At 35.2% G+C, this 23705-nt stretch overlaps 1 protein-coding gene and 1 long non-coding RNA gene across 2 annotated transcripts in view; one reads left to right on the forward strand and one right to left on the reverse strand.

The window, feature by feature from the left end:
• Positions 1 to 2114: 2114 nt before the first annotated feature.
• The window catches only part of Baldspot (elongation of very long chain fatty acids protein baldspot), a 29772-nt gene continuing 8181 nt past the window's right edge, over positions 2115 to 23705 (reverse strand). The window contains exon 2 of the mRNA XM_028312095.1: positions 2115 to 2263. Within this exon, the coding sequence (XP_028167896.1) occupies positions 2122 to 2263 (142 nt within the window). The 3' untranslated portion in view covers positions 2115 to 2121. The remainder of the gene's footprint in view (positions 2264 to 23705) is intronic.
• LOC114358200 (uncharacterized) lies at positions 10976 to 12060 on the forward strand. Its single transcript, XR_003656362.1, has 3 exons — positions 10976 to 11207; positions 11420 to 11562; positions 11904 to 12060. It is a non-coding gene; the product is annotated as an uncharacterized LOC114358200 (long non-coding RNA).

Here is a 23705-nt window from a genome sequence, read left to right on the forward strand (position 1 = left end):
ACTCATTTTCGGTATTTTGTCCTTTACGACCTTTGAGCCCAGAGGTATCGATATTATGTATAGCAATTGGCAATCCAATAACGTCACTATAATTTAATTATTTTCAACTCAATACCATTTCATCAGTATGAAAACAACTAAAAATTCAATTTTACAGTTGATTGAAAACTAATTGAGTTTCAGGACTAGAATGAACTTTTAAGAGCTTGAATTAACTGAAGTGTTCTTTGAACAAAATGTAGCCGCGGAATTTGTTGGTAAATTCTGTCAACTGCCCAATTTTCGAAAGAACTTTGGCTGGAAGTCCGCCATGACCCCGAATAGGGTAGACAACATCCACTATAACTTTATAGGGGTTCGCAGTGGCGTGGGAAATTCAATACGAGAATCCCTGTGGGTGGATTATCTGCATGTAATTATGAATATGGATCAGCTTTATGCAAAAAGGCTTTATAGCTTTTTGTAGCCGGCGAAAAAGTATTATATCTGTTGTAAACACTCTTTGTTTAAAAATCTATTTTGTTTTGGCACGGCTTGGAAACCTATCCAAGATGAAAGTTCTTTGTGGACGTTTTCTGCCTCACATTTAGGTCAAGCACTTTGTATCAAGTGTTCGTGCCTTTTTGCTTGCAGTTCAAAATAAACTAACTACTGCATCCACCGCCACTGTGACTGAAGCACGCGCCTGGAATGCCTACGTGCCTGTTTACCCGCGAACGTGATAATGTATACCTAGCCTTAGAGCTGTCGCACGTGTGTTCTGGCTCTAACCAGCGCCACTGCGTGACCCAGCCTCATACAGTGACGTCATTGGCGAGAAAGTGCAAAGTAATATTATCTGATCGCGATTATGTAGATCAGAATTTATTGAGGAAACAATAATTAAAAGTGTCGAAATTATTATGCAGTATAAAAATACTTGAATATCTGTATCAAAGTATGTAAAATGCTCTTGCTGACGGCAAAGATACTAAAGTAACTAAAAACCGGCTATAAATTGCGGTTTTGGCTTGAAGAAAATAATTTTCTGTACTGTCTAGGAAACATGGAAGAGAGCTTCCTAGCGAAGACCGTCAAAATTGTGCAATTTCAATCTTGCGATCGTCAGATTTGTGTGGTGGCTTACTTTAGCCGTATGATTCCTTCATTTGCCTTTAAATCAGAAAGAGACGTCTTCCTACAGTGGAGACTAAATTTTAATGATCTGATAATGTATCTGTCTGGGTAGTGTATCCTACATTTGCTTTTAATAAATTAGAGAGTTGTGCTCCTGCAGTAGAAGAGACTAAATGACCTCATGATGATAACAGCTGGGCTTAGCTTGGCACACAAATGGAATTTTAGGGGACGTGCCTCTAGTAAATTAGAGAGGGACGTGTCGTATTCCTGCAGTGGAAACTAAATGACCTGACGCTGATGATCTATCTGGTGTTCTGGACTTACCATGGCACACAAATGGAATGATAGTAAATAAGACAAGAATTGAGAGTCTTGCTCCTGTAGAGGGGACTAAACCCCTGATAATGATAAAGATGATCCAGCTAGACTTACCTTGGTGGCACACAACTAGAAAAATAAAGGACGCGCCCCAGTAAATAAGAGAGGTATTGAGAGGGTCGTGCTCCTGTAGGGGGTCATACATAAAGTACGTCACACGTAAAGAGGGGGGGAGGGGGTTGACAAAGTGTGACATGGTGTGACAAGGGGTGGGAGGGGTTCCTAAGTTTCGTGACATCACATTTCAATTGTTTCAAATATTTGATATAATGTTGATTTCATAAAAAAAATACTTAATTTAAATGGAAATAAATGCTGGATGCGGGCAGCGCAGGACCGTTCATTGTGGAAAACCTTGGGGGAGGCCTTTGTCCAGCAGTGGACGTCATTTGGCTGAAACGAGAAATGGAAATAAAACTAATTTCGGAACTGCTGTTAATTTAATAATTTTTCGATGTGAAATTGCAAAACATGTTACGTCACACTAGGGAGGGGGGGTCTCAGAAATGTGACCACCTGTGACAAGGACGGAGGGGGGGTCAAAAAATCATGAAATTCGTGTGACGTACTTTATGGATGGCCCCTAGTGGAAGGAAGGAAGATAGACCATCTGGTGTCCTGGACTTACCTTGGCACACAAATGGAATGATAAAGGCCGTGGTTGCGCAGCACGTGGTAGAACTCCGGTATCGTGCGGCACGCGCCCATGATGCTGAAAGCAGCCAGGGCACTGTTCCACACCATCAGCGTCCGCCGGAGCTCGAACCTGGGACAAGAGAACATAGTTTTAGCAGTTAAATATGGCGTTAAGAGTCGCCTATCGATCTAAATATTTTTAAAATAACTTTAAAAAATCAACCTGCCTAAGGTGGGAATCGAACCCTTCGCTTGCCGGGCGACTGCTCTTCCATCTGAGCTACTTAAACACTGGACGAACCCGACGAAATCTTCAAGTGTAATCGCTGTACGGCCAGCGTTTGTTTCATCAATGTTTTAGCACCACTCTATACAGGACTTATCCCAACGCAGGGTTGGACAAAATGCTATTAGCACCACTCTAGATTACAGAACTACACCCAGCTCTTGTTCCCTAAATTACAACTCTTGTTAAGATAGACAATACTATTAGCACAACAGCATAAGGGATTAATCCCCGTTCATGTGCCCACCGCTGCAACTACTGGCCGGATGGAAGCAATCATTTTAGAACTACTCTATACAGGATCATTTCCATAGAGTTTCGCTACTGTACAATTTTTCAATGCAAAAGTTTAATCTTATACAGCTGGGAAAATGCTTATTAGATAAGTAATTAACTTAAATGATGCCATCTGGTATTGATTGATGACACGAGTTCCATCAACCAAAACGCTGTTAATTTCACGAGTATGTAGCCGCGATCAGCAACCGGTCGAAATGTAATATTAATTTCCATCAATATCTTTGATCTCTGAGGTTATGCCACCATGATTGAGTACTGTTTGACAGTTCATAGCGTCATGAGTTGTTAAAACCAATTAACATAAGAATACTTGAGGGGATATGCTATTTCGTATCTACACAATCTGCTAATATTCTATTAAAACAATGGGCATAGGTAGGTAAAGGACAACGGCACATCAAGATATAGTAGCATCTTACACGGTTGTATTAGGAGCTAGTTTGCAACAAAATTATTAATTGTCGACTTTACTTGATTTATTTTCCAGAATGTATTACGGATGCTCCCAAATGTTTTTGCTACGTGTTAATTTACAGACATAATGTTTGTTCCGAGTTTTTATACATCTATCCAAAAAACTACACATGGACGTATGTTGTTTTCCGTCATCAATAGTGATATCATAAGTAACTAACTTACCTACTTACTGATCATTTAAACAAGTTTTATTGACTCGTCAATACTGCGCACTTAAATAAGTTTAGTGGCTAGCCCGATTCTAAAATGTTTTCTCTAAACTGTCTAAACTAGCAAAGTTTTCTTCTTCGTCTATGGCGACCGCGTTTTGACAATAATTTTCGAATACGAGTACTTTTGTATGTAACCATAACACACGCAAATGAATGAGGGATCATTCCGCAGAGGCACAAGTATAACTTCCAGATTTTAGCGCAGTTTCACGGTTGGTAACTAAGGACAATGCTTTTATAAATTGTTCACGGTACATAACTTTGATTCAAAGGTTTTTAGTTTTTCTTGCCGTATTCTTTTAAAAGTCTATGCACTCGTTTATTGCGTGTTCTTTTAAAAGAACAAATTCACTCGATCATTTGCAGGAATCTGCTGACGTCATAAAATTTTCTTGAACATGTCCAAGATTGGCTCGAAACAATGGCGCTACTTCACGGAATGCACACGAAACTGATCGGGGGTGTACCTATACATACTTGTTTACATAAGCGATTTAAAATTAGTTTTAGTTGGAATCTGAACCATATTTGAATTGAAAACATAATTATATGTTTATAAACACCTAAAATAGAGAGAAATATTTGTGTAAAATTGTGCTAGCAAAAAGAAATCAAATAACTCAACGAACCTACAACAAAACTCCCCGAAACATCTTGCACAGTTTGCTTTTATGAATACCATAACGTTTATCTGGGCTCAGCCACTGATATTGGGTAAGTTCTTTATTGCTTTATGTTCATTCTGTTACTATGTTACACACATACACAACACAAAAGATAGAGATAGTTTCAAGGGCCAAGAGATGGCGCTGACTCTACATCGCGGTGGAAAATCGACACAAAAAGGTAAGTTATGGTAATTATTTTGTAATGAATAAGAAATTGACAAAAGGCTACACAAGTCCGAAGGTGAATGCATTTTATGCAACTCTACATGCTAATTAAAGTTGTCAACATAAACTGAACATAATAAATAATGCATTGACCTTATTCACAGAGCAAAATAAGAACGACATTTCAAGTCTCCGTGTAATACTTGATGTGCCGTTGTATGTCTTGTGTATAAGTACGTTTCTCATACATTATGACGTAATATTATAAGAAATGGTTGAATAAAAAGTATGTTTAACCCAAATAAGCGCTTTACTGTTCCACTCCGAATGTGTTATGCAACGAGTAGGCTGTACATTGCAGGTTATTTTCATTATCACGATTTAAAGTAATCAACATACTATTTAATTAATCGTCACAGAAGGTAAACCTCATGTGTTATGCTTGTGTCATAATTATTTTTATGGTATAATACAGTGTGTGGTTTTAAAATGTAATCGGTCAAATCGGTGCATCTTTACATATCCTAAGTTTCATTTATATCTTTGAACATATTCAATGCCCATTTAGAGAATTTGTAAACTAATAACTAAGCAGAAAAATATGCGCTGTCGGCAGCACATCGGACATGTGGTTATACTCGTTTAAGTAATTTGCGATTATTTTTTATTCCATGCATTATAACCACATAAGATGCTTCCGTCTTGACGGTCAATAGCAAGAGCAACCGCGTCGATCTTGATTTGTCATTGGGCGTAATAATTCAATGTTTGTTATTGTAAAACCTGTCCTCAATTAATTATACTATTATTTTGCCTCTTACGATTTACTGGTTTCTACTTGTTGTCACACGTGACACGTGGAAACTTGGAAATTATGGATAATTAACCCATAGATTACCATACAGATCGCTTGCGTATGCCGACTAGTTCCCAGAAACTGGTTTCATTACATCTTGTTTGTAGTACGATTGATGTGATAATTTCCGATCATAATTATGCTAAATGTTTCCCTATAACTGCTTAAGGAACTTGTAACCTTAACCTACGACTATTGGCAGCATAATACCAGTAACAAACCAGCTCCTGTCACAGTAAATCATTTGATTGGTAGTTTATAACGAGTTAGGTACCAGTTTAATCCAACTTAGGCACGAGGCAGTTCCCAATAAAAATTGGGCCCCTACTTGTCTGTTCGACTATGACCGATTGACATTAATAAAAGACACCATTAATTAAGTTAAACCAGTGAGATTTAAGCCAGTGATTGGTACAAATATTGGAATTCATCCCACTTGAATATTATGTATTCTTATCAAGTTTGAATCAAGTTTCAGCTTCGTTTCAAGACCTAGTTTCGTACTTTGAAGAGCGTTCAAATATGGAGTTTCCACTGAGTTTTAAGCGTCGAGAGAATACCAGTCTTGACTTGCAGCACGTGAAAAAGAATAGCTCAAATATTAGCCGAAAGAAGTCGACGAACTTTTACAAGTCTTGGAAACGGCTAAAATATACACATTATAACATAATTGAAGTAATTCATCACGCTATGGATCATTAGTCCCATAAACGGGTGTCGGCACGCGACTTGTAACCTCGACATTGGTCTACCGAACTTTGGCGAGGTAAAAACAAAGTTTTAATAAATAAAAATAACATTTACGTAGGCGACTGTTTATCATTTCCAGTTTCCAAAGTGGATAAGGATATTGTAATTTTTTATCGCAATTGATTCCAGTTTGTACATCCATTGCTGCAGCAATACATATCACTGTGACCCCTGTTGCCTTTATGAGCCAGTGATGGATGCACACAGATTGTCAATTGAAAGCGATCGTGATAGATGTTGCGTTAAACAATTATGGTCCAGTTTCCTGGCGCATTCATAAAGTCTCTGTAACATGTAAAAATAAATGATGAATCACAGATTAGTAAGATAGCGCTAGCATTATTTTGACATTAAAAGTACATATGACTTTGAAATGAAGTCACCGATATGTACAGACGACAGCACATCGGGAATACTTCAAATTCAAAATTGAAATTCCTTTTCGGGGGTCACTCTGTGCGTCCCAAATAAAGTTTGCTCTATTAGCACTTCGGGACAACATATCGGCGGGTGCAATACTGACAAGAAAGAAGAAACTCACACCTTTCACTGTGATATCTTATTCAGTTCTAATAAGTTCGATTTTACAATAAAAATGTATAAAGTGCTGTCGACTGCTGTACACTAGACGTAGAATGACGCATCATTGTTTTAATTTACATGTGATATGACGATTGACCGATCCGATTACACCGATGATTAATTGACTAATTAGTATGGTCTAGTTCGGTTATCGGTCAGCGTAAAAATGTTAATTGCTTTTAATAGAATTTCTTATCGGCGTTAATTGACGAACATGTCTAGCGATTACACGGAAGATTAATTATTACGTATTCGTAGGTCATTACTAGTGTGGCACGTTTGTAACAAATAACGAGTTGTAATTGTAAACAAGGTACAAACGACTGTTATGTTTACTAGTAAAACTTATTGGTAATCTAAGTTTTTGACTGACTGGTAAATTATTATTGAGATACAACATACATATATTCGCAACATAAATCTTAGCCTACTTTTAGAGGATTTTTTTCCCTGATCTTATAAAAACCACCTTGTAGGTACACCAATTAATTTGATAATTATACAGATCAAAACATGTATTGAACGTTTCAATCGAACGTATAAATCTTTAATCGCTAATAATTATCATGAGCAATCTTTAATTACTATACGTATCAATGTAAACAGCGGATTAAAGAAGGGATTATTACTATTAGTTTCATTAATTGTTTGCATATTGATTGATTGATAGTTATCAGCTGAATGTTTTTTGAACAAAGCGTTTCTCAGGTAGTACAGTCGAACATGACGTTTCATTTACAAGTAACTCTGTAAGGTACAGCTTCAGCTACATCTCAAGATCTATATTACAACGACTAACCAATAAAGTAGTGTGAGATAATAGTCCCCGGTAGGACCCGGAAAAACAGGTGCGTTAATCATCGTTTTTATTTACTAGACTCTAAAATCGACTATCTAAACCTTCATTGGTTGGGTTTTTATGGCGGTTAAGCTGTAGGTCCTGGGTACACAGGAGTTACAGTGGTGGGAACGAGAGGTGGAAATAGTCCCGTATCTAGACATTTTAAAATGAGTATTGTGCGTTAAATTTCTGTCCTATAATAGGTGTACATGTGTTTTTCGAAAATCTAAATATTCACATAACCATGGAGTGCCATGTACTGCCCAAAAAGCCAACTTGAAAATGTTTTCATAGCTCCGATCAATGCTAAGGCCAAATTTTTCTTATTACTGATGCGTTTACCTCAAAATTATTTTTTTCTCGAACGTCATTCTTCGCGAATCGATTAATATACTCTCGATTTTGAATGTTAATTCATTAATTAGCCCGTCAGCACTCGATCTCAATGAAACTTCCTCAATAATGTTGTTGTACCCTTGGCAAATTCATTTCGGTGCTTATACAAGGACTTACAAGTAAGTGCTTTTTATGAACGTCGAAGAAAGAAGAATAGCGTGAGTCAAAGTCAAAGTCAAAATTTCTTTATTTGTTTAGACTAATAAATAGTTCTTAAAATCGTCATACGCTCTTAAGGAGCCTCTACATGTCTCATAATCTTTTTACCCTACCAGCGCTTCGAGACCAACATTTGGCAAGTGCTGAGAAGAAGCGCCGCAACAAACTCAGTCACCACTGTCTGCCGGTTAATACACCGTGTTACTTTGCATTCTTGCCATATTCACAGAGATAAAAGTAGGTAACAATACCTATTAATTAAGATAAACAAGAGACTCCCATAAAGAAAGTACACTAAAATTTTAGTAAATTTAGTTTTTCAGTACAAATTGGAATAAACCACTTTTGTCTCGCACGTTCTACAGGTGCAAGTGGAATAAACCTAGTGGGCGTGGCCTAGTTCTTAATTTTATGGCTTTGGGTACCAGCCTTTTTATCCAGTTATAATAACTATTTTAAAATACTCTTCAGTTGATTTCAGATTTTCCTTTCTACTTTACGGGCTTAGGACCGTCAAAAATACGTAATAATTAATAGGGTTTCAATTAATTTACAACATTGTACCCTATTTTTACAAATTAATAAATTAAGTATGAAATGAAATCACTTTATTCCCAATTAATTATTTATTCATAAGTTCCTACTTACAAAGTTTAAGTACTGCGAAGCAAGTGTTCAAAGTGTCCTCCGTTCTGATGAAGGCACAGTCTAGCACGGCGAAGCGTAGGTTTTTCGCTTTAGTTTTCGCAACACATAAACGTTTTGTATCACAGTTTCACTAAAACAATCCTTTCATGTAACGCGTTTACACTGTTTATCTCTTCTGCGCATACCAGTCGTTTCAAGTCACTTCAAAAATCCATTGGTGTCAGGTCCGAGGATCGTGGTGGCCAAGCTACTGGACCCCTCGTCCAATCCACTGTTCACCAAACGTATTATTCGCGCACTTGACGTCCTTATTGTGGGGGAGCACCATCCTGCTGGTAGTAGAGCATTTGGTGTAATGCTAAGGGTACGTCGTCAAGCATTTCGTCTAAGACGTCTTGCAGACACTCCAAGCACCATTTTGATTAAATTATTCGTTGTTTGAATACACTTCACTCATTTTTGTATTATTTATAACGTGATTTGTGTTTGATGGATTTCTCAGTTTTTTACAAGTGTCAAAAAGACATTTTAAAGACAATAGATTGCAATAGATATTTAAAAATACAATAAAAAGTAAAAAAGTCTCCATCGCCATCGCCAACAAGTGATGTGCATGCGTTACGATAATTAGTGGTGTGTTTAACAGATTGTCGATAAAATAAAATTCTCAAGATTAAAAAAAAATTTTTTCGGGCATTATTTTTTTACGGATTTGTGTTCAGTATCAGTAATATAGTAACCTCTGTAAATATGGCAAGAATGCAAAGTAACACCCTGTATAAATAAATAAATCTGCTAATGGTTAGGGTACCTATGTAATAGGAAAAGCAATTCAGCAAAACCGTTATAATAGGATAGGAAAATCTATTCTTCACGAAAAAAATATTTTTGTACCTACTAGTGACGAGAATGAGAAGTCTCAATATGTGATAGTCTGATAATATCAATATCATCATCATCGGTCTACTGCTAGAAAGCCCGAAGACACGTAACGCCACATCATGGCACAATGATCCTGCTTATTTCAACCAGTCACATCATATCACAAACATAGAATTATCAATAATATTTTCTGCTAAAAACTAACAAGTCGACCTCACCAACCAAGCAGGTATACATTGAACGTCGATAAATCCAGCTGAAAACTGGTCAGTACCGCGTCAGCAATGAACTTGACTCTGCCAAAGGACGCGCAGCGTACCGTTCACTGACTCCGCCCGGCGTAATAAATCGATTAGGTTTGCCTCGATTAATCATTTTATCGAGTGATGGTGGAACACGATAAGCTTTACATATTTATTAACAATGATATTTTGGTTTCTATGGAAACACGAAGTTCTTTCATTTGGTGTATAGAAGCGTAGTTTATTTTAATTTTACTGTTTAACGAACGTCTAATTAGGCGTTTACCTATTGTTTTGTTATTCACTTAACATCGGGAAGTTGGCTTTTTAATTGTGTTAGTTTCACTTTTAATTAAAATTATGATTATCATACATTGGCCACATAGGCTCAAGGCTCAAAATCAATCATAACTAATACATATTTACAATATTTTCTGCATATCATCACAGCGTACTGCTTTTATTATATCATTCCACTGTCGCCCTTCCGCAGTCTGCGAGCTGTAATTTCCTCCAGCCATCCTATGGCCTAGTACACCTTGACCACGCACAACAGGAAATATTTAACAAAATGCCTATAAATACTTTAAAACAACTTAACGAGAACCTTTATATTATGCTTCGAGTGTCGAGGCGATAATAAGTTTTTTCCCGCAACTCAATCCGCGTGGTTTTCGGTCTCTCAAGAAAGTACACTACGATTAAAAACATAGTCATAAAAACTAAGCTATCCTGATATCCTTCTACTTGATAATTACTTGAGGTGTAAAAACTAATTTTATTATCAATGAATTAATTGATTTAAATCATAAACAACACGTGTTTGGACATATTACACGTTATACTACGAATAATAGATCAATCGAAGATAAAGNAACTTTGACCCGTTATAATTCTTAAACTACTGGTTCAAATTGAATGAAATTTTAAATATACCGTGTCTTTACAATGCCTGCATAGCTAATGAAAATTCAGCCTTCTAGTTTTATCCACAACGAAGTTACAGGCGGTCGAAAATGGCCTGAATTGCTTCGAGAAAAGGATGGTACGGCCGTGCCGCTTTTTTGCTCGACTTGGTGGGGGCACTGCCGTGCCCCCAGATTTACACATCTATATTAATAATTTCGTCAAGGGGTACGGTAGACTGGATCGAAACCTTATATGAATAACAAAGCATAAAAAAATATCGATTTTGAGTCGACAACATATATCCGAAAAATTCGGATAATGGAGAATTTCGTTAAATTCCGATGGCACTTACAACAAACAAACCGCTGTCGCCATCTTTAGTAGTTCACCATCCATTCACTATGCGATCAGCGCCAAAACCTTATATAAACCATAAACTATTTGCTGGGTTGTCATCGATTTTTATGATATACTCTTTGTTGTGTGTTTTTTCTTTAAACCTGGTATTGGCCGATTCAACCACAGAAAAAGAATATTAGCCATAACCATAAAAGTTGAAGTTCAAATGTCAGTGTCATTTAGTTTCGCACAGTGATAAATTCCAGTGAAATTCAATTTTTGTAATTGCAAAATATTTGTAAGAAACTGCAAACAAATGCAAATGTGCAGTCGATGTGTGGAATGCGACAACATTATACTCGGTAAGCGGCTTAATTATTTTTTTTATTTAACCCGACAAATAATAATAAATGACCACATGCATAGCCTGTGTTGAGTTGTTATCAACATATACAGAAACAGACACGATTTTTGCACCGTTTTTTCTGGTAACGGAATAGACTCCTTCATGCGCAAGTTCCACTTGAACTCGGCTGGTTCTTATTATAAATAATTGTGTAATATATTTTTGCAGATAATTTCAATTATTGAGAGTGTTGTGGCTTAGAAACAATTAGGCAGTTAAGAATAAACAAGGCTCGGGCACTATCAAACCTTTTTCCTAAAAAGCAAAAAGCTGCTTCTGCTGCATCACAAGATTTATTTGATGACTTTCAGGTAAGTTAATAGTGTAGGTCAGTGAGTAAAGTAAAATAAATACAGAGGTGGGAGGATATACCTAAACCTACATACATTCACAATACTTATTATTATTTGAATAGGTATTTGTCTAAAAATAAAATATATTTCTCTTATTAAACTCAGTTAGCTCAGATGGTAAGAGCGCGACAACGGAGAAGTCGAGGATGTAGGTTCAATTCCTGCATGTGGTGTATTTTTTCATCACATCTTATTAAATTTGTTTAATAAGAGTAACACAATATAGCATTAAAAATTTAAATTATATCTTTAAATTAAAGCTTCAAATTAGCTATTCATAAATATATTTCTCTTTTGAGGTTGATAACGAAGAGTTGACGGTAATCGAGGATTCATTGATGATTGATGATTCTTCTTCAGACAACAAGAAAAAACAGCTACTGTCAGTCAGCTTCTTCGGACAACAAGGAAAAACAGATGCTGTCAGTCAGCAGTGATTTTATTTCTTTAGAAGAAGAAGAAAACATATCAAATGGCGGACAGACCCTCGAAAAAAAGTAAACACACGAAAAGAACATCGACCCTATTTAATTGCCAGAATTTTTAAACTTAAATTGGAGGAACTTTTAGATGACATTACAAGAAAACATATTTTTGGAATACCGAGTGCGTGGTTTTACACTATTGAATTTCAGAAACGTGGGCTTCCACATGCGCATATGCTTATTATTCTAAGAAATGAAGATAAACCAAGGTCATCAGTAGATTATGATAAATTTGTGTGTGCAGAAATACCTGACCCAGATAAAGACCAGGAACTTTTTCAGACGATTGTTTTGTTAATTTGTATTAGTTTATTTTGAATGTTGATTTAAAATAAAAATAATTTGTGTAAAAACTTATGCAGTTTTTATTTACCATATTTATTAAACACAACTAACGAAGCTATATGAATCTATATTTAATATTCTTTGAGAACCGATGACTACAGAAACATCTATTTACATTTTGCACCTAGAAATTGTGTATTACGAGTTTATTAAATATTATACTAGCTGTGCCTACGACTTTGTACGCGTGAAAATAGTTTGAATAATATTTCCCATTTTTACAACATTTGTCTATACTGCTCCGCCCCTATTGGTTGTAGGGTGATGTTATTTATCCTAAAACCATCCTTGATAAATGGGCTATCCATAACAAAAATATTTTTTCAAATCGGACCAGTAGTTCCTGAGATTACCGCGTAAACTACTACAATTTTTCATAAAGTCATAACTTTTTACTGACAGCTTATTTTTTTTTTGTCCCATACTGAATATGCAGTTTTTATTTACCATATTTATTAAACACAACTAACGAAGCTATATGAATCTATATTTAATATTCTTTGAGAACCGATGACTACAGAAACATCTATCTATATTTTGCACCTAGAAATTGTGTATTACGAGTCAAATTTCACCCGAGCGAAGCCGGGTTTTCATCTAGTAACTTTATAATATGCGTCATCGAATAGTTACGACATGAATTACAGATAATCTGCAAATCTGATTGAGTCATGTGTTTTCGAAAGATGAAGAAATCTAACAGACTTTGCACGAACGTGAAGGTAAACATACTTTTGGAAGGTGCTAATTTCTACCAAAAATATCTAATCCGCTGTCCAATGTTCAGCATGATACTAAGCCTAGAATTTAGAGCGAAGCAATTGAAACGCGATTGGTCTAGAATCTAAATATTGAAATTCAAGTAGCAAATCACAGATTCACAGTACACAGCCTTGAATTTATACTCGAGTTTGAATTTAAGAATAATTTACTAGATTCAGAATATTGAAACTGAAAGTTAGCGATTGGAAAATTGACATTTGTACAGTCGTTTTTATCGATTGTTTATTGATCTTTACAAAACAACAATCTAACATGTTCGACATTCGTAAACTGCTTTAACAGATTTGTTTGTCAATGACGCAGAGTTCTATAAGCAAAAAAATATTTTCCACTGTCTGGCAAAACAAGTGTTTCGCGTTCACGTGCCGTACCAGTTATATTATACGCATTGATATAACGTTATCTGCACCTGGTATCGTACAGTCGCTGAAACACCAGATAATAGTTTATTTTGTTGCAAAATCGCACTTATTCTAACTAAAATATGGCCGAGTTTAGCTCCACGTGTTTGTGGTCTATTGTACTGACTGATAGGTACTAAAACAAGTTTTGGTAATAATTATGTATTTCATTCTGAACTCCTTCCGAGTAACCGTAGATATAAATAATACCCGATATTTAATTGCAGTTGGTTATCTGATCTGGGATTAATGTACCTAGATAATATCGCAAAATAAAGTTAGTAATATTTTTCTAGATATTTTAGCTCCAACCGTCCCCTAGTAACAGATCCTACTCATCAATTGTTTCAAAGAATGTTTCTTGTACAAACGAGACAATAAGACACGAGGACTTTCTTCTAAGTACGTAAGGAACCCTAAAATTTAAAAACAACTTATTAATTATTTTGCCATTATCTGGCTCTTCAAAGGGATTCCTTTAATACCTAAATAAGGCAAACAATGTTAACCGAGAATGTTTCAGAAACAAGATGCTAAAATGAAAATGTTATAAGAACGTTCAAGGTATCCTTTAATTGACGAATGGAAAGTTTTTGGTGAGCCATTAAATTGTAATCTTACTTAAGGATTTACTTGAAAGACAAGAAAGAAAACAGATCTGTGTAACTTTGGGAAGGGAAAATAGTCTCAGGGTCTTATGTAGGGTAAGTAGCGTCCAAAGATAACTTTTTTACATAATTTTCTGAACTTTTGTTTCCGTTTTCAGCGAAAAAGGTAAAGAAAACTGCTGCGTGTCATTTTCATTTTATTTTTGAGGTTTCTTAAAGAGTAAGTTACGTTTTACATATATTCTGAGATGTAGCCTTACTCTACTAGACGCAAACGTCCCATGTTCCATACAAATTAGAAATCTTAATTGAACGTTTGACTAAAAACTATTTTTACATTTAAAAACAGCAAGAGGGGTCTGTTTGTCGCCGATGACTACGCTATCGTATATCACAAATATCAATGTATATGTATGAATCATTGCGATAAAGGGTAAGATAAATACAAATGTAGGTTATTCATCGATAATACTGGTTAAAATACCGTGTAAAACGGAAACATGCCATGTCATGAAATATCTAACTTCATAGCGACTCTACAAATTAAAAAACATTTAGAACTAAATGGGTTGGGAGGGACTTTATTTCAGCTAGGTATCCTACTACTGGATGGAATAAAGCTACTGCAAAGCACGATTTCCATTGTTTTTCATAAAAGACACAATTTTCGCGATTAAACCACAGGCAGACAACTTTCCATTTCACTTTTTTTTTTTTTAAATTTATCCACAACGAGGAAGCTCTTGGCCTGTATCTCACCTGATGGCTTCCTAAAGAGGCATTATTCTATTTCTTTAATTAGTAATTTTCTTAAAATAATTAAGTCCCGTTAAGCTCTCATGGTAAATCAAATAATATGCTTGTGTTACGAGTGGGTTCACCACAATAGTTCAGGGTACGAACCCGCGTTCCTCAATGACGAGTTGGCCAGTCCGACTATAGTCGTATAGGATTATATTAACAAAGGTAACAGGATTGTTGTGTTCCGGCAGTTAGAGGTAAGATAGCCAGTTCCTCCGTGGTTGAGGATTCCGGGTGAAGCTCGCTTCCACCTTCGGCCTGATCGTTACTTACCATCAGGTGATATGAGATACAGGCCAAGAGCTTCCTCCTTGTGATAAAAAAAAAAATAGTCGCTCTATGCTATTGTCACTTTTTAAACCAGAAAAATAATCTAGTAACACTGCCTATCATAATATAGGCAAGCTATTATCAGGTCACCGCTGGTTCCAGCTCGGTGCTCCCAACTAGGACAGCGCGCCACGGGCCAAGCGAAAGTAGTTTCACTCGGTGGCGCGATTCTCAGGCCATATCGTTAAAAAGTAAAAGGAGCACTTCAGAGTCGCACTATAAAGAAAGAAATCGACGTTTTTCAGATGCCGAGCGGTTTCAACTAAAAACAAAAAGTAGAGTTTTCAAATATTGCTTTTAAGAAATTGATTAGATTTAATTTAGATTTTTAACAGTTTTTTTTCAACAATCGGTCGACCGATTCTTAATACCACACATGTAGTAAGTTATGTTAAAATAAATCAACTTTTTAACGAGATACGGCCATCCGTTGCAATAATACTTTTTATCGCTTTGTTTCTTCCAAGAAGCATGTATAAATTACCAAGTAATGGAAACATTTAAATTAACACTTGGTGTGTTTTCTCGAACATTCTATCATGGGGGTCCACTGCGCAAAACCATTATGCTTTCAAGTTAGATTTTATGTTTTTACTTACACCTGTGCGGTTAAAAAAACTAACTTTATCGTCGATCGATACCGTTTGTAAGTATACACATACCGATATTTATTACATTTTACCGGCTTTAGTTCATTAAAATTCATACGTCATACTATAAGAAGTTTAAATTGAGATGACGACTGAATAGGCTTAAATGTTATTCCTTTTCCAAATATTGCATTGAAATGCTGAAATCATAATCTGAATTCGCTGAATTCATTAACCGTTAGTACACATATTTAAATGGTTTTCAACCATATCTTCACAGCATAAAGTTCATATTGACGATGGCTCTATTTTATTTAACCACTGCCTGATCAAGGGTTAAAATCGCTATTTTATTTAAACCTTAAACCCAATCAATGTTCAAAATTCGAACACGTTTCGTACAATAGATCAATTTTGCCTGAACTGCACCGTAAGTGAACTTGGCTCGTATGGCACACATCGATGGGCATTTTCCATTAACGCCTCGTTGACTTCACACAAAAAATCGCCGGCTTCTAGAAGTTTAACAAATAGCTACATAACAGTTCTTATGGAGATATAAAAAGATACTTTTACTTTGGACACACACGTTGCGTCCGTTTTTGGTGTTAAGATTGTTCATTGTTGTTTACGCTTTGAGAATCAAGATAATGTATTGTTTTTAAACGTATATGGGCATTTCTCTGTAAGCTCGTACAGGTCCCATACAAATGCTGTCCTGGCAATTATTTTTAACATTTTCCAAAAAACCGTGATCCATTACAAAGAAAATTGACTATTATTTTAGTTAGATAAGGAGTCCCACTGAAATTATTAATATTTTCCGAGTTATTAGCGATTTTCCAAGAAATCATGACAGGGGACTGTTAATTGAGACAGAGGACTGTTATACTTTAAGAAAAAGTCATTTTAAATTGATCAATTATTTACTATTTTATAGCAAATCAATAGTAAATAAAATGTCTTTATAAAAAATTAACAGAAATAACAACTTTCCTTAATAAACATTCATATCAAAAATTAACCTTAACCTCTGAGGCACTGAATTCCGAGTACCACCCGTTCCTGCTATTTCATCGTCAAATCTTTGAGGGGAATTTGTGGTCAATTCAGGTTCAGCAGATTAAAGATTTTCCGTTATAATGCTCACAAGAACCACTGTTGCAAAAGCAGCTGACACTTTTCATTGTTAGTCATCAACATCATTTCAGCACTGGACGTCCACTGCTGAACATAGGCCTCCCGCCCTCCCCCAATGACTTCCACATCGCACAGTTGGTAGAGCGGCCTGCATCCAACGCCTTCCTGCTACCTTTATGAGGTCGTCGGTCCACCCACAAGGTGGCTCGGTGTCGCTTGTCTCTCGCTGCGTTTTCCGGTACATGGCCTCTACTCCAGAACCTTGCTGCCTCATTGTTAGTGTTTTATATTTATTTGGAAAGCCGAGGATGGACCAGGAATAAATACTTGCGACCTGATGCACATATTTGTGCAATTTCAGGCAGAGGACTGTTGCCAGGGGACTGTGTATTTCGGCTAGATTTCACAATATTTACGAAAATGATGTTAAATAGTGTTTTAAGAATCTACCGATCAATTGAGACATAAATATTATATCAATTTATACTTTATTTAGAGATTATTAAGTAATTAACATGCATATTATGACTTACCAGAGGACTGTGTGTGGTGGCGATTCAAGCGCGTGTTCACCTCACAAATGACGCTCTGACACTAAAAAAATAGGCATCTCAACGCCGCATTCGGCAAGGTTGCCTATTTTATAGCAATTGCATTTCATTTCACTCAAAAAAAACATCGTAGCTATTATAGTTTTTTTATATTATGAATTTAAATTTTTGGCAGGGGACTGTATTAAAATTCTGGGGACAAAGTTTACAGGAGTTTACTAAATAAATAAAATTGGTAATGAGAGCTTGTTTTACGAAAATAATATAATTTCATTATTATTCTTTATGCTATGAGCTGCCAGATGTATGTAGTTTCAATATCTTCTTCGTAAATATTATTTCTAGGCGGAAATGCAGTGATGGGGACAGCCAGGGGACTGTATTTTTCGGGCTTCAATCGAGTCTAGAAAAAAACTAAAAATAGTTATGGTTCTAAAAACAAAGGGCCCGTAAAGTTTTGGGGTTAAAGTTTCATTACGAGTGTGTTTTTTTAAATATTTTAATTGCTTTTTGAAAAAATCGGTCGGGACAGCCGATTACGAGCTTACAGAGAATCGCCCATATCTACATGTATGTTTGTTTATCCGTTATCTAGTTCGCTACGAATCAAGCTCTTAGGGGCCAAGTAATTGGTGCGTTTTGTTATAATTTTTATCAAGATTAAAACAGGATCCCATTCTTTTCGTGGATATCGTGAAGGTGACTAAGGGACAAACATGGGGACGTCAGGCCTCCCTAAACCGTCTGGCCGGATTCAGGAATACAAGTTAAATCGCCTCTGTTAAGTTACAGAGTCGTGCTCCTGTATTGGAGACTATACAGGAATGCCCTGATGATAATAATGATTGATATTGAGGAAATAACACAGATTTCGAACAAAAACCGTCTCCACTTCAAGTATTTATTGTCTATGATATAACAGCTTACATAACGCCTGTTAGCAACGGATCAGAATAAAAAGCTTCGATAATAGCTATCTGCATTGTTTATTGAAGACTCTCACGTGATAATAACACCAGACGAACGGCTCAATAACTCAATTGTTGTCTTAATTAGCCGATAAAATTGTTCGCAACAGTCAATAGCACAACAAGTTTGCTGTAAAAAACAAGATCGAATAAATATCTACCTAACTAGAAATATTAAATTGATTTTTATTGGGGTTTAAAATATAGTAGGTATTAATCAATATTTTAAGAGCATGCACTAAAAATATAAATGTTTAGATAAGTGTTTTATTATCAGTCACACCAGCTATCTAGCCCCAAATAACTAAACTATGAAGTACTCTACATAATGTAACGGCATACATAGAGTCTAACAATTAATAGGATAAACCATGACATGAAGCAAGTCTAATAAATGCACTCCAAATGCTATGAGCACTATTATAAAACTATCGGACTTGAACCAACAACTATAGCTGATGTAATCCAATTTAGGTTAACTCCCAAGTAGGTTAGCTAACTCCAGTCAAAGCAACCAAAGCGCTTTAAGTTTAAAGTGCTCCTTTTACAAGCTCTTTGAGAACTTCGTTGCATGTACTAGGCTTCCATTGAGCAGGTTACATGCAACCGTGGAGCCATTGATCGGTAACAACTAACACTTGCGTTCTCACGCTAAGACATAATTCACAGTAGGTAAACATGATCGCAAATATTAAGGACAGCAACTTAGTAAAATTAAAAATACAGTGGCTTACATAATCCTCAATTTAAGAGGTCGTATCGTTCGTACGTATCGACACCAAGTTGAAGAAGACAGGACCATTCATACGTCATAGGAGACCGTACGTCTGGGAGATCATAGATCACAGGAGAACGTAGTAATTTTATAGAAGGCCGTGTTTGACAGAGGAAACCGTAAGTCAAGACCGCAAAGCAACAACATTTCTAGTAACTTTTCATTTGAACTTGGAAAATTCCAGATAAAACCGCAATTTCCTCCCAAGTGCGTCGAGTTGCCCACTGGCGAATGGCGATTTATCACATGAATCAATTTCTGATTAAATTTTCTGTGACTGACAAACAGACAAAGATAGGAAACGCGATTGAATTTAAAAAATAATACAAACTTAGTGACGTAGTTTGGGAGATTCACCATGATGATGTCCAGGAATGGATAATAAGATTATGATTTTGATTTATGATAATAAAATAACGTTAAATCTTGAAGTAAAATATTTTGCAATTAAAGTGAACAAGTCGATCAGGTATTCAACAACCTAGTTACATTTGAAACGAAATATCAAGAGGTCAGTCTCGTTTGTTAAACAGCAGAAATAAAGGAAGCGTTAATGTACGAATGGCGCCAGCACATGGAGATAAGCACTGAACACTGACGTCTTTTGTAATTGCAGTAAGGTATATTTTGCAAACAAAAAGGTAAGATTTTCTGACATTAACAGTTCGTGGACTTTGGACGAGAAAGTTGAGGCTCAGGAGATATTCTTTTTTATTGATACAGACGACAGCAGTACAGCACAACAAGCTAAAAAGTAAAAACATAGCCGTCTTATGTAGTTGCAATAGGTTCTTTTTTGCAACGAAATGGTCTGATACTGCTGTCTCTACATTAGCGGCTCGTGGACTTAGGACAAGAAAGTTGACATTTTCAAAGTTACATTTTTTTTTTGTCGCCTCTATAACAACGGCTTATGGACTTTGGACTAAAAGTTGGCCTTTTTTGAAGTTACACATTTTTTTTGCGTCGCCTCTACCTACCTACACTAACGGCTTATGGACTTTGAACTGAAAGTTGACACTGTCGAAGTTACTAAACTTTTTGATAAATAACTTAGGTACCTATTTCGTTCGTTGGAACGAAAACTTCTGGAAGATTATTTCCTTGTATTGAAGCAATGACCGTGAAACAAAACTAAACACCTATGACTAATTTATTTATCTGACCATGATTATGATGAACTTGTACAATTTCAATCATTCGCGATAATAAAATTGCTATGACGTTCGTTCCATATTGAACTCGGTTGATCTAGTAATCGGTGTTTTTGTCATACATAATTGCCTGACATTTATTTATAATTAACGAGATTGATAAGATACTGATTGGCCATCTAGGTGCAGTGGCGTAGCGTGGCTTTTCGCCGCCCGGGGCCGTCCGGAAATCCGCCGCCCTTTATTTTAATTATAAATATTTTAAAGTTTAAATATTATATTGAATGGACTTCAGGTACACTATTCACCTTATTTGTTGAAAGTCAAAATAAACTACCACGCACTGCTTCAGAAGGAAAATACATTAAAGAGAAGCAATTGCTTGAAACCCACAGGAAGTTTGATTTTCTTAAATAGCTCAGCTTTATTATGTAAAACTAGGTGTATAACAATAAACAATAATAACAAGTATTAAAGTATTTATTTGTCAATTGAGAGTAAATATTATCTTAAATTATATACAGTGTGAGTCACGTTAAAGTGTACATATGAAAATAGATGAAACTATACCTATTTTTATCGACAAAAAAGTGGTCAAAAATTTTTTGAGATTTTTTTTTATTTTTTTATAGAATTTTTTTTCTTCCAATTACTTATTGTAAAGAAAACGTAATAACTTTTAAACTAAGCGGTATATCCTGATAAAATAAAAACAGTAATAATGCTAAATAACAGGTGATACTAAAAAAATACATAAAATACACAAAAAAGGCCAACAAATGATAAAAAATGATACTTTTTGAAAAAAAATTGCTTTTAAATTCGTGTTTTTTTTGGTTATTTGATAAATTTCTCCAAAAAATGCCCGTATAACAGGTGGTTATTATTACTTTGTATTATTCTCTATCGTATTATCTTTGTAAAACCAAAAATCGCATGTCTCTATCCCTATCACAACATTTGCTATGATCGTTTGAACAAAGGCCTGCCACAACATTATTCTCCGCTACAGGTAGAGACAATTTTAATTTTAACTAAAATGCTTATTTTACTTCGAAATCTTTTGTTTTTATTTGAAATCTAACTTGTTTTTATCGATATTACAAATCTAGAGCCATTTTCAGTTTCGTTGTTAACGATTTGAACTAAAACGATCATTGCAAACATTGTGATAGGGATAGAGACATGCGATTTTTGGTTTTACGAAGGTAATACGATGGAGAATAATACAAAGTAATAAAAACCACCGGATATACGGGCATTTTTTGGAGAAATTTATCTAATAACCAAAAAAACACGAATTTAAAAGCATTTTTTTTTTCAAAAAGTATCATTTTTTATTATTTTATGTGTTTTTTTAGTATCGCCTGTTATTTAGCATTATTACCGTTTTTATTTTATCAGGATNTGATACTAAAAAAATACATAAAATACACAAAAAAGGCCAACAAATGATAAAAAATGATACTTTTTGAAAAAAAATTGCTTTTAAATTCGTGTTTTTTTTGGTTATTTGATAAATTTCTCCAAAAAATGCCCGTATAACAGGTGGTTATTATTACTTTGTATTATTCTCTATCGTATTATCTTTGTAAAACCAAAAATCGCATGTCTCTATCCCTATCACAACATTTGCTATGATCGTTTGAACAAAGGCCTGCCACAACATTATTCTCCGCTACAGGTAGAGACAATTTTAATTTTAACTAAAATGCTTATTTTACTTCGAAATCTTTTGTTTTTATTTGAAATCTAACTTGTTTTTATCGATATTACAAATCTAGAGCCATTTTCAGTTTCGTTGTTAACGATTTGAACTAAAACGATCATTGCAAACATTGTGATAGGGATAGAGACATGCGATTTTTGGTTTTACGAAGGTAATACGATGGAGAATAATACAAAGTAATAAAAACCACCGGATATACGGGCATTTTTTGGAGAAATTTATCAAATAACCAAAAAAACACGAATTTAAAAGCAATTTTTTTTTCAAAAAGTATCATTTTTTATTATTTTATGTGTTTTTTTAGTATCGCCTGTTATTTAGCATTATTACCGTTTTTATTTTATCAGGATATACCGCTTAGTTTAAAAGTTATTACGTTTTCTTTACAAAAAGTAATTGGAAGAAAAAAAATTCTATATTTTTTTTTAAAAAGTCTCTAAAATTTTTTGACCTCTTTTTTGTCGATAAAAATAGGTCTAGTTTCATCTATTTTCATATGTACACTTTAACGTGACTCACACTGTATAGTGCTCATTGAACTTAGAAGGAATAACATTATGTGCTTAATATTATTAAGGGTTGTACCCTAGCTAACCAGCGCCACCATATTATTTTTTTCTTGATTACTTTTGTTATAGACCGAAATTAAAAAAGTGATCCGTTTGCTCGTTTGCCTCCTATCACATAAAAAAAAAAAAGTGGTTTGAAAAATGTATAATATCTATCGAAGCTATTTTTTAAAATATTTTGTTTGAATTCATTAGATATTTGCAGCAAGTTACAGATTTAATTACCGCTAAAAGTTACCATTTTAGCTAATTTTGAATTTCGAACTTGCAGAATATAATAAATACACGGTTTTAAAAAAAAACATACGGGTCGAATTGAGAACCTCCTCCTTTTTTTGAAGTCGGTTGAAAAGTAGCTTAGAATTATGGCGTTAACTATTTACAAACCACTTCTTTATTTCGGTTTGTAACAAGAGAAATCACGAAAGATTATAATCTGTGGCGCAAGTTTTAGAGGGGTAAGTAAGCTCCTTAAATATTTTTGTTACTATTACTTAAAAAAATAGATTGAAAATGAACTCTTCGTGCTTTTTTCAAAGCAAAATCTTTTACACAATCGTCGATATCAATTTGTATCTCATTTTCAATTGCCAGTATAGCTAGATTTGTTAGTCTCAACGTAGACATAGTCGACCTTTTTTTTTCTTGTTCATGCAATGTTTTTTTTCTTATCCGCCGCCCCCTTTCATATGCCGCCCGGGGCCATGGCCCCCCCTGCCCCCCCCAAGCTACGCCACTGTCTAGGTGGGTGACCTCTGCACGTGTATGGCCTTTATGCAGAAAGGAAAATCGTATGATGTTATGTACAAAAACATAGTTATCACCGAACAACAAACAATTCGGGTTATCAGCAATTACAGGTTAATTTTGTT

This window comes from Ostrinia furnacalis, unplaced genomic scaffold, assembly GCF_004193835.3.
Source record: "Ostrinia furnacalis isolate ACB-3 unplaced genomic scaffold, ASM419383v2 OfSCF0273, whole genome shotgun sequence".
NCBI classification, from domain to species: Eukaryota; Metazoa; Arthropoda; class Insecta; order Lepidoptera; family Crambidae; genus Ostrinia; species Ostrinia furnacalis.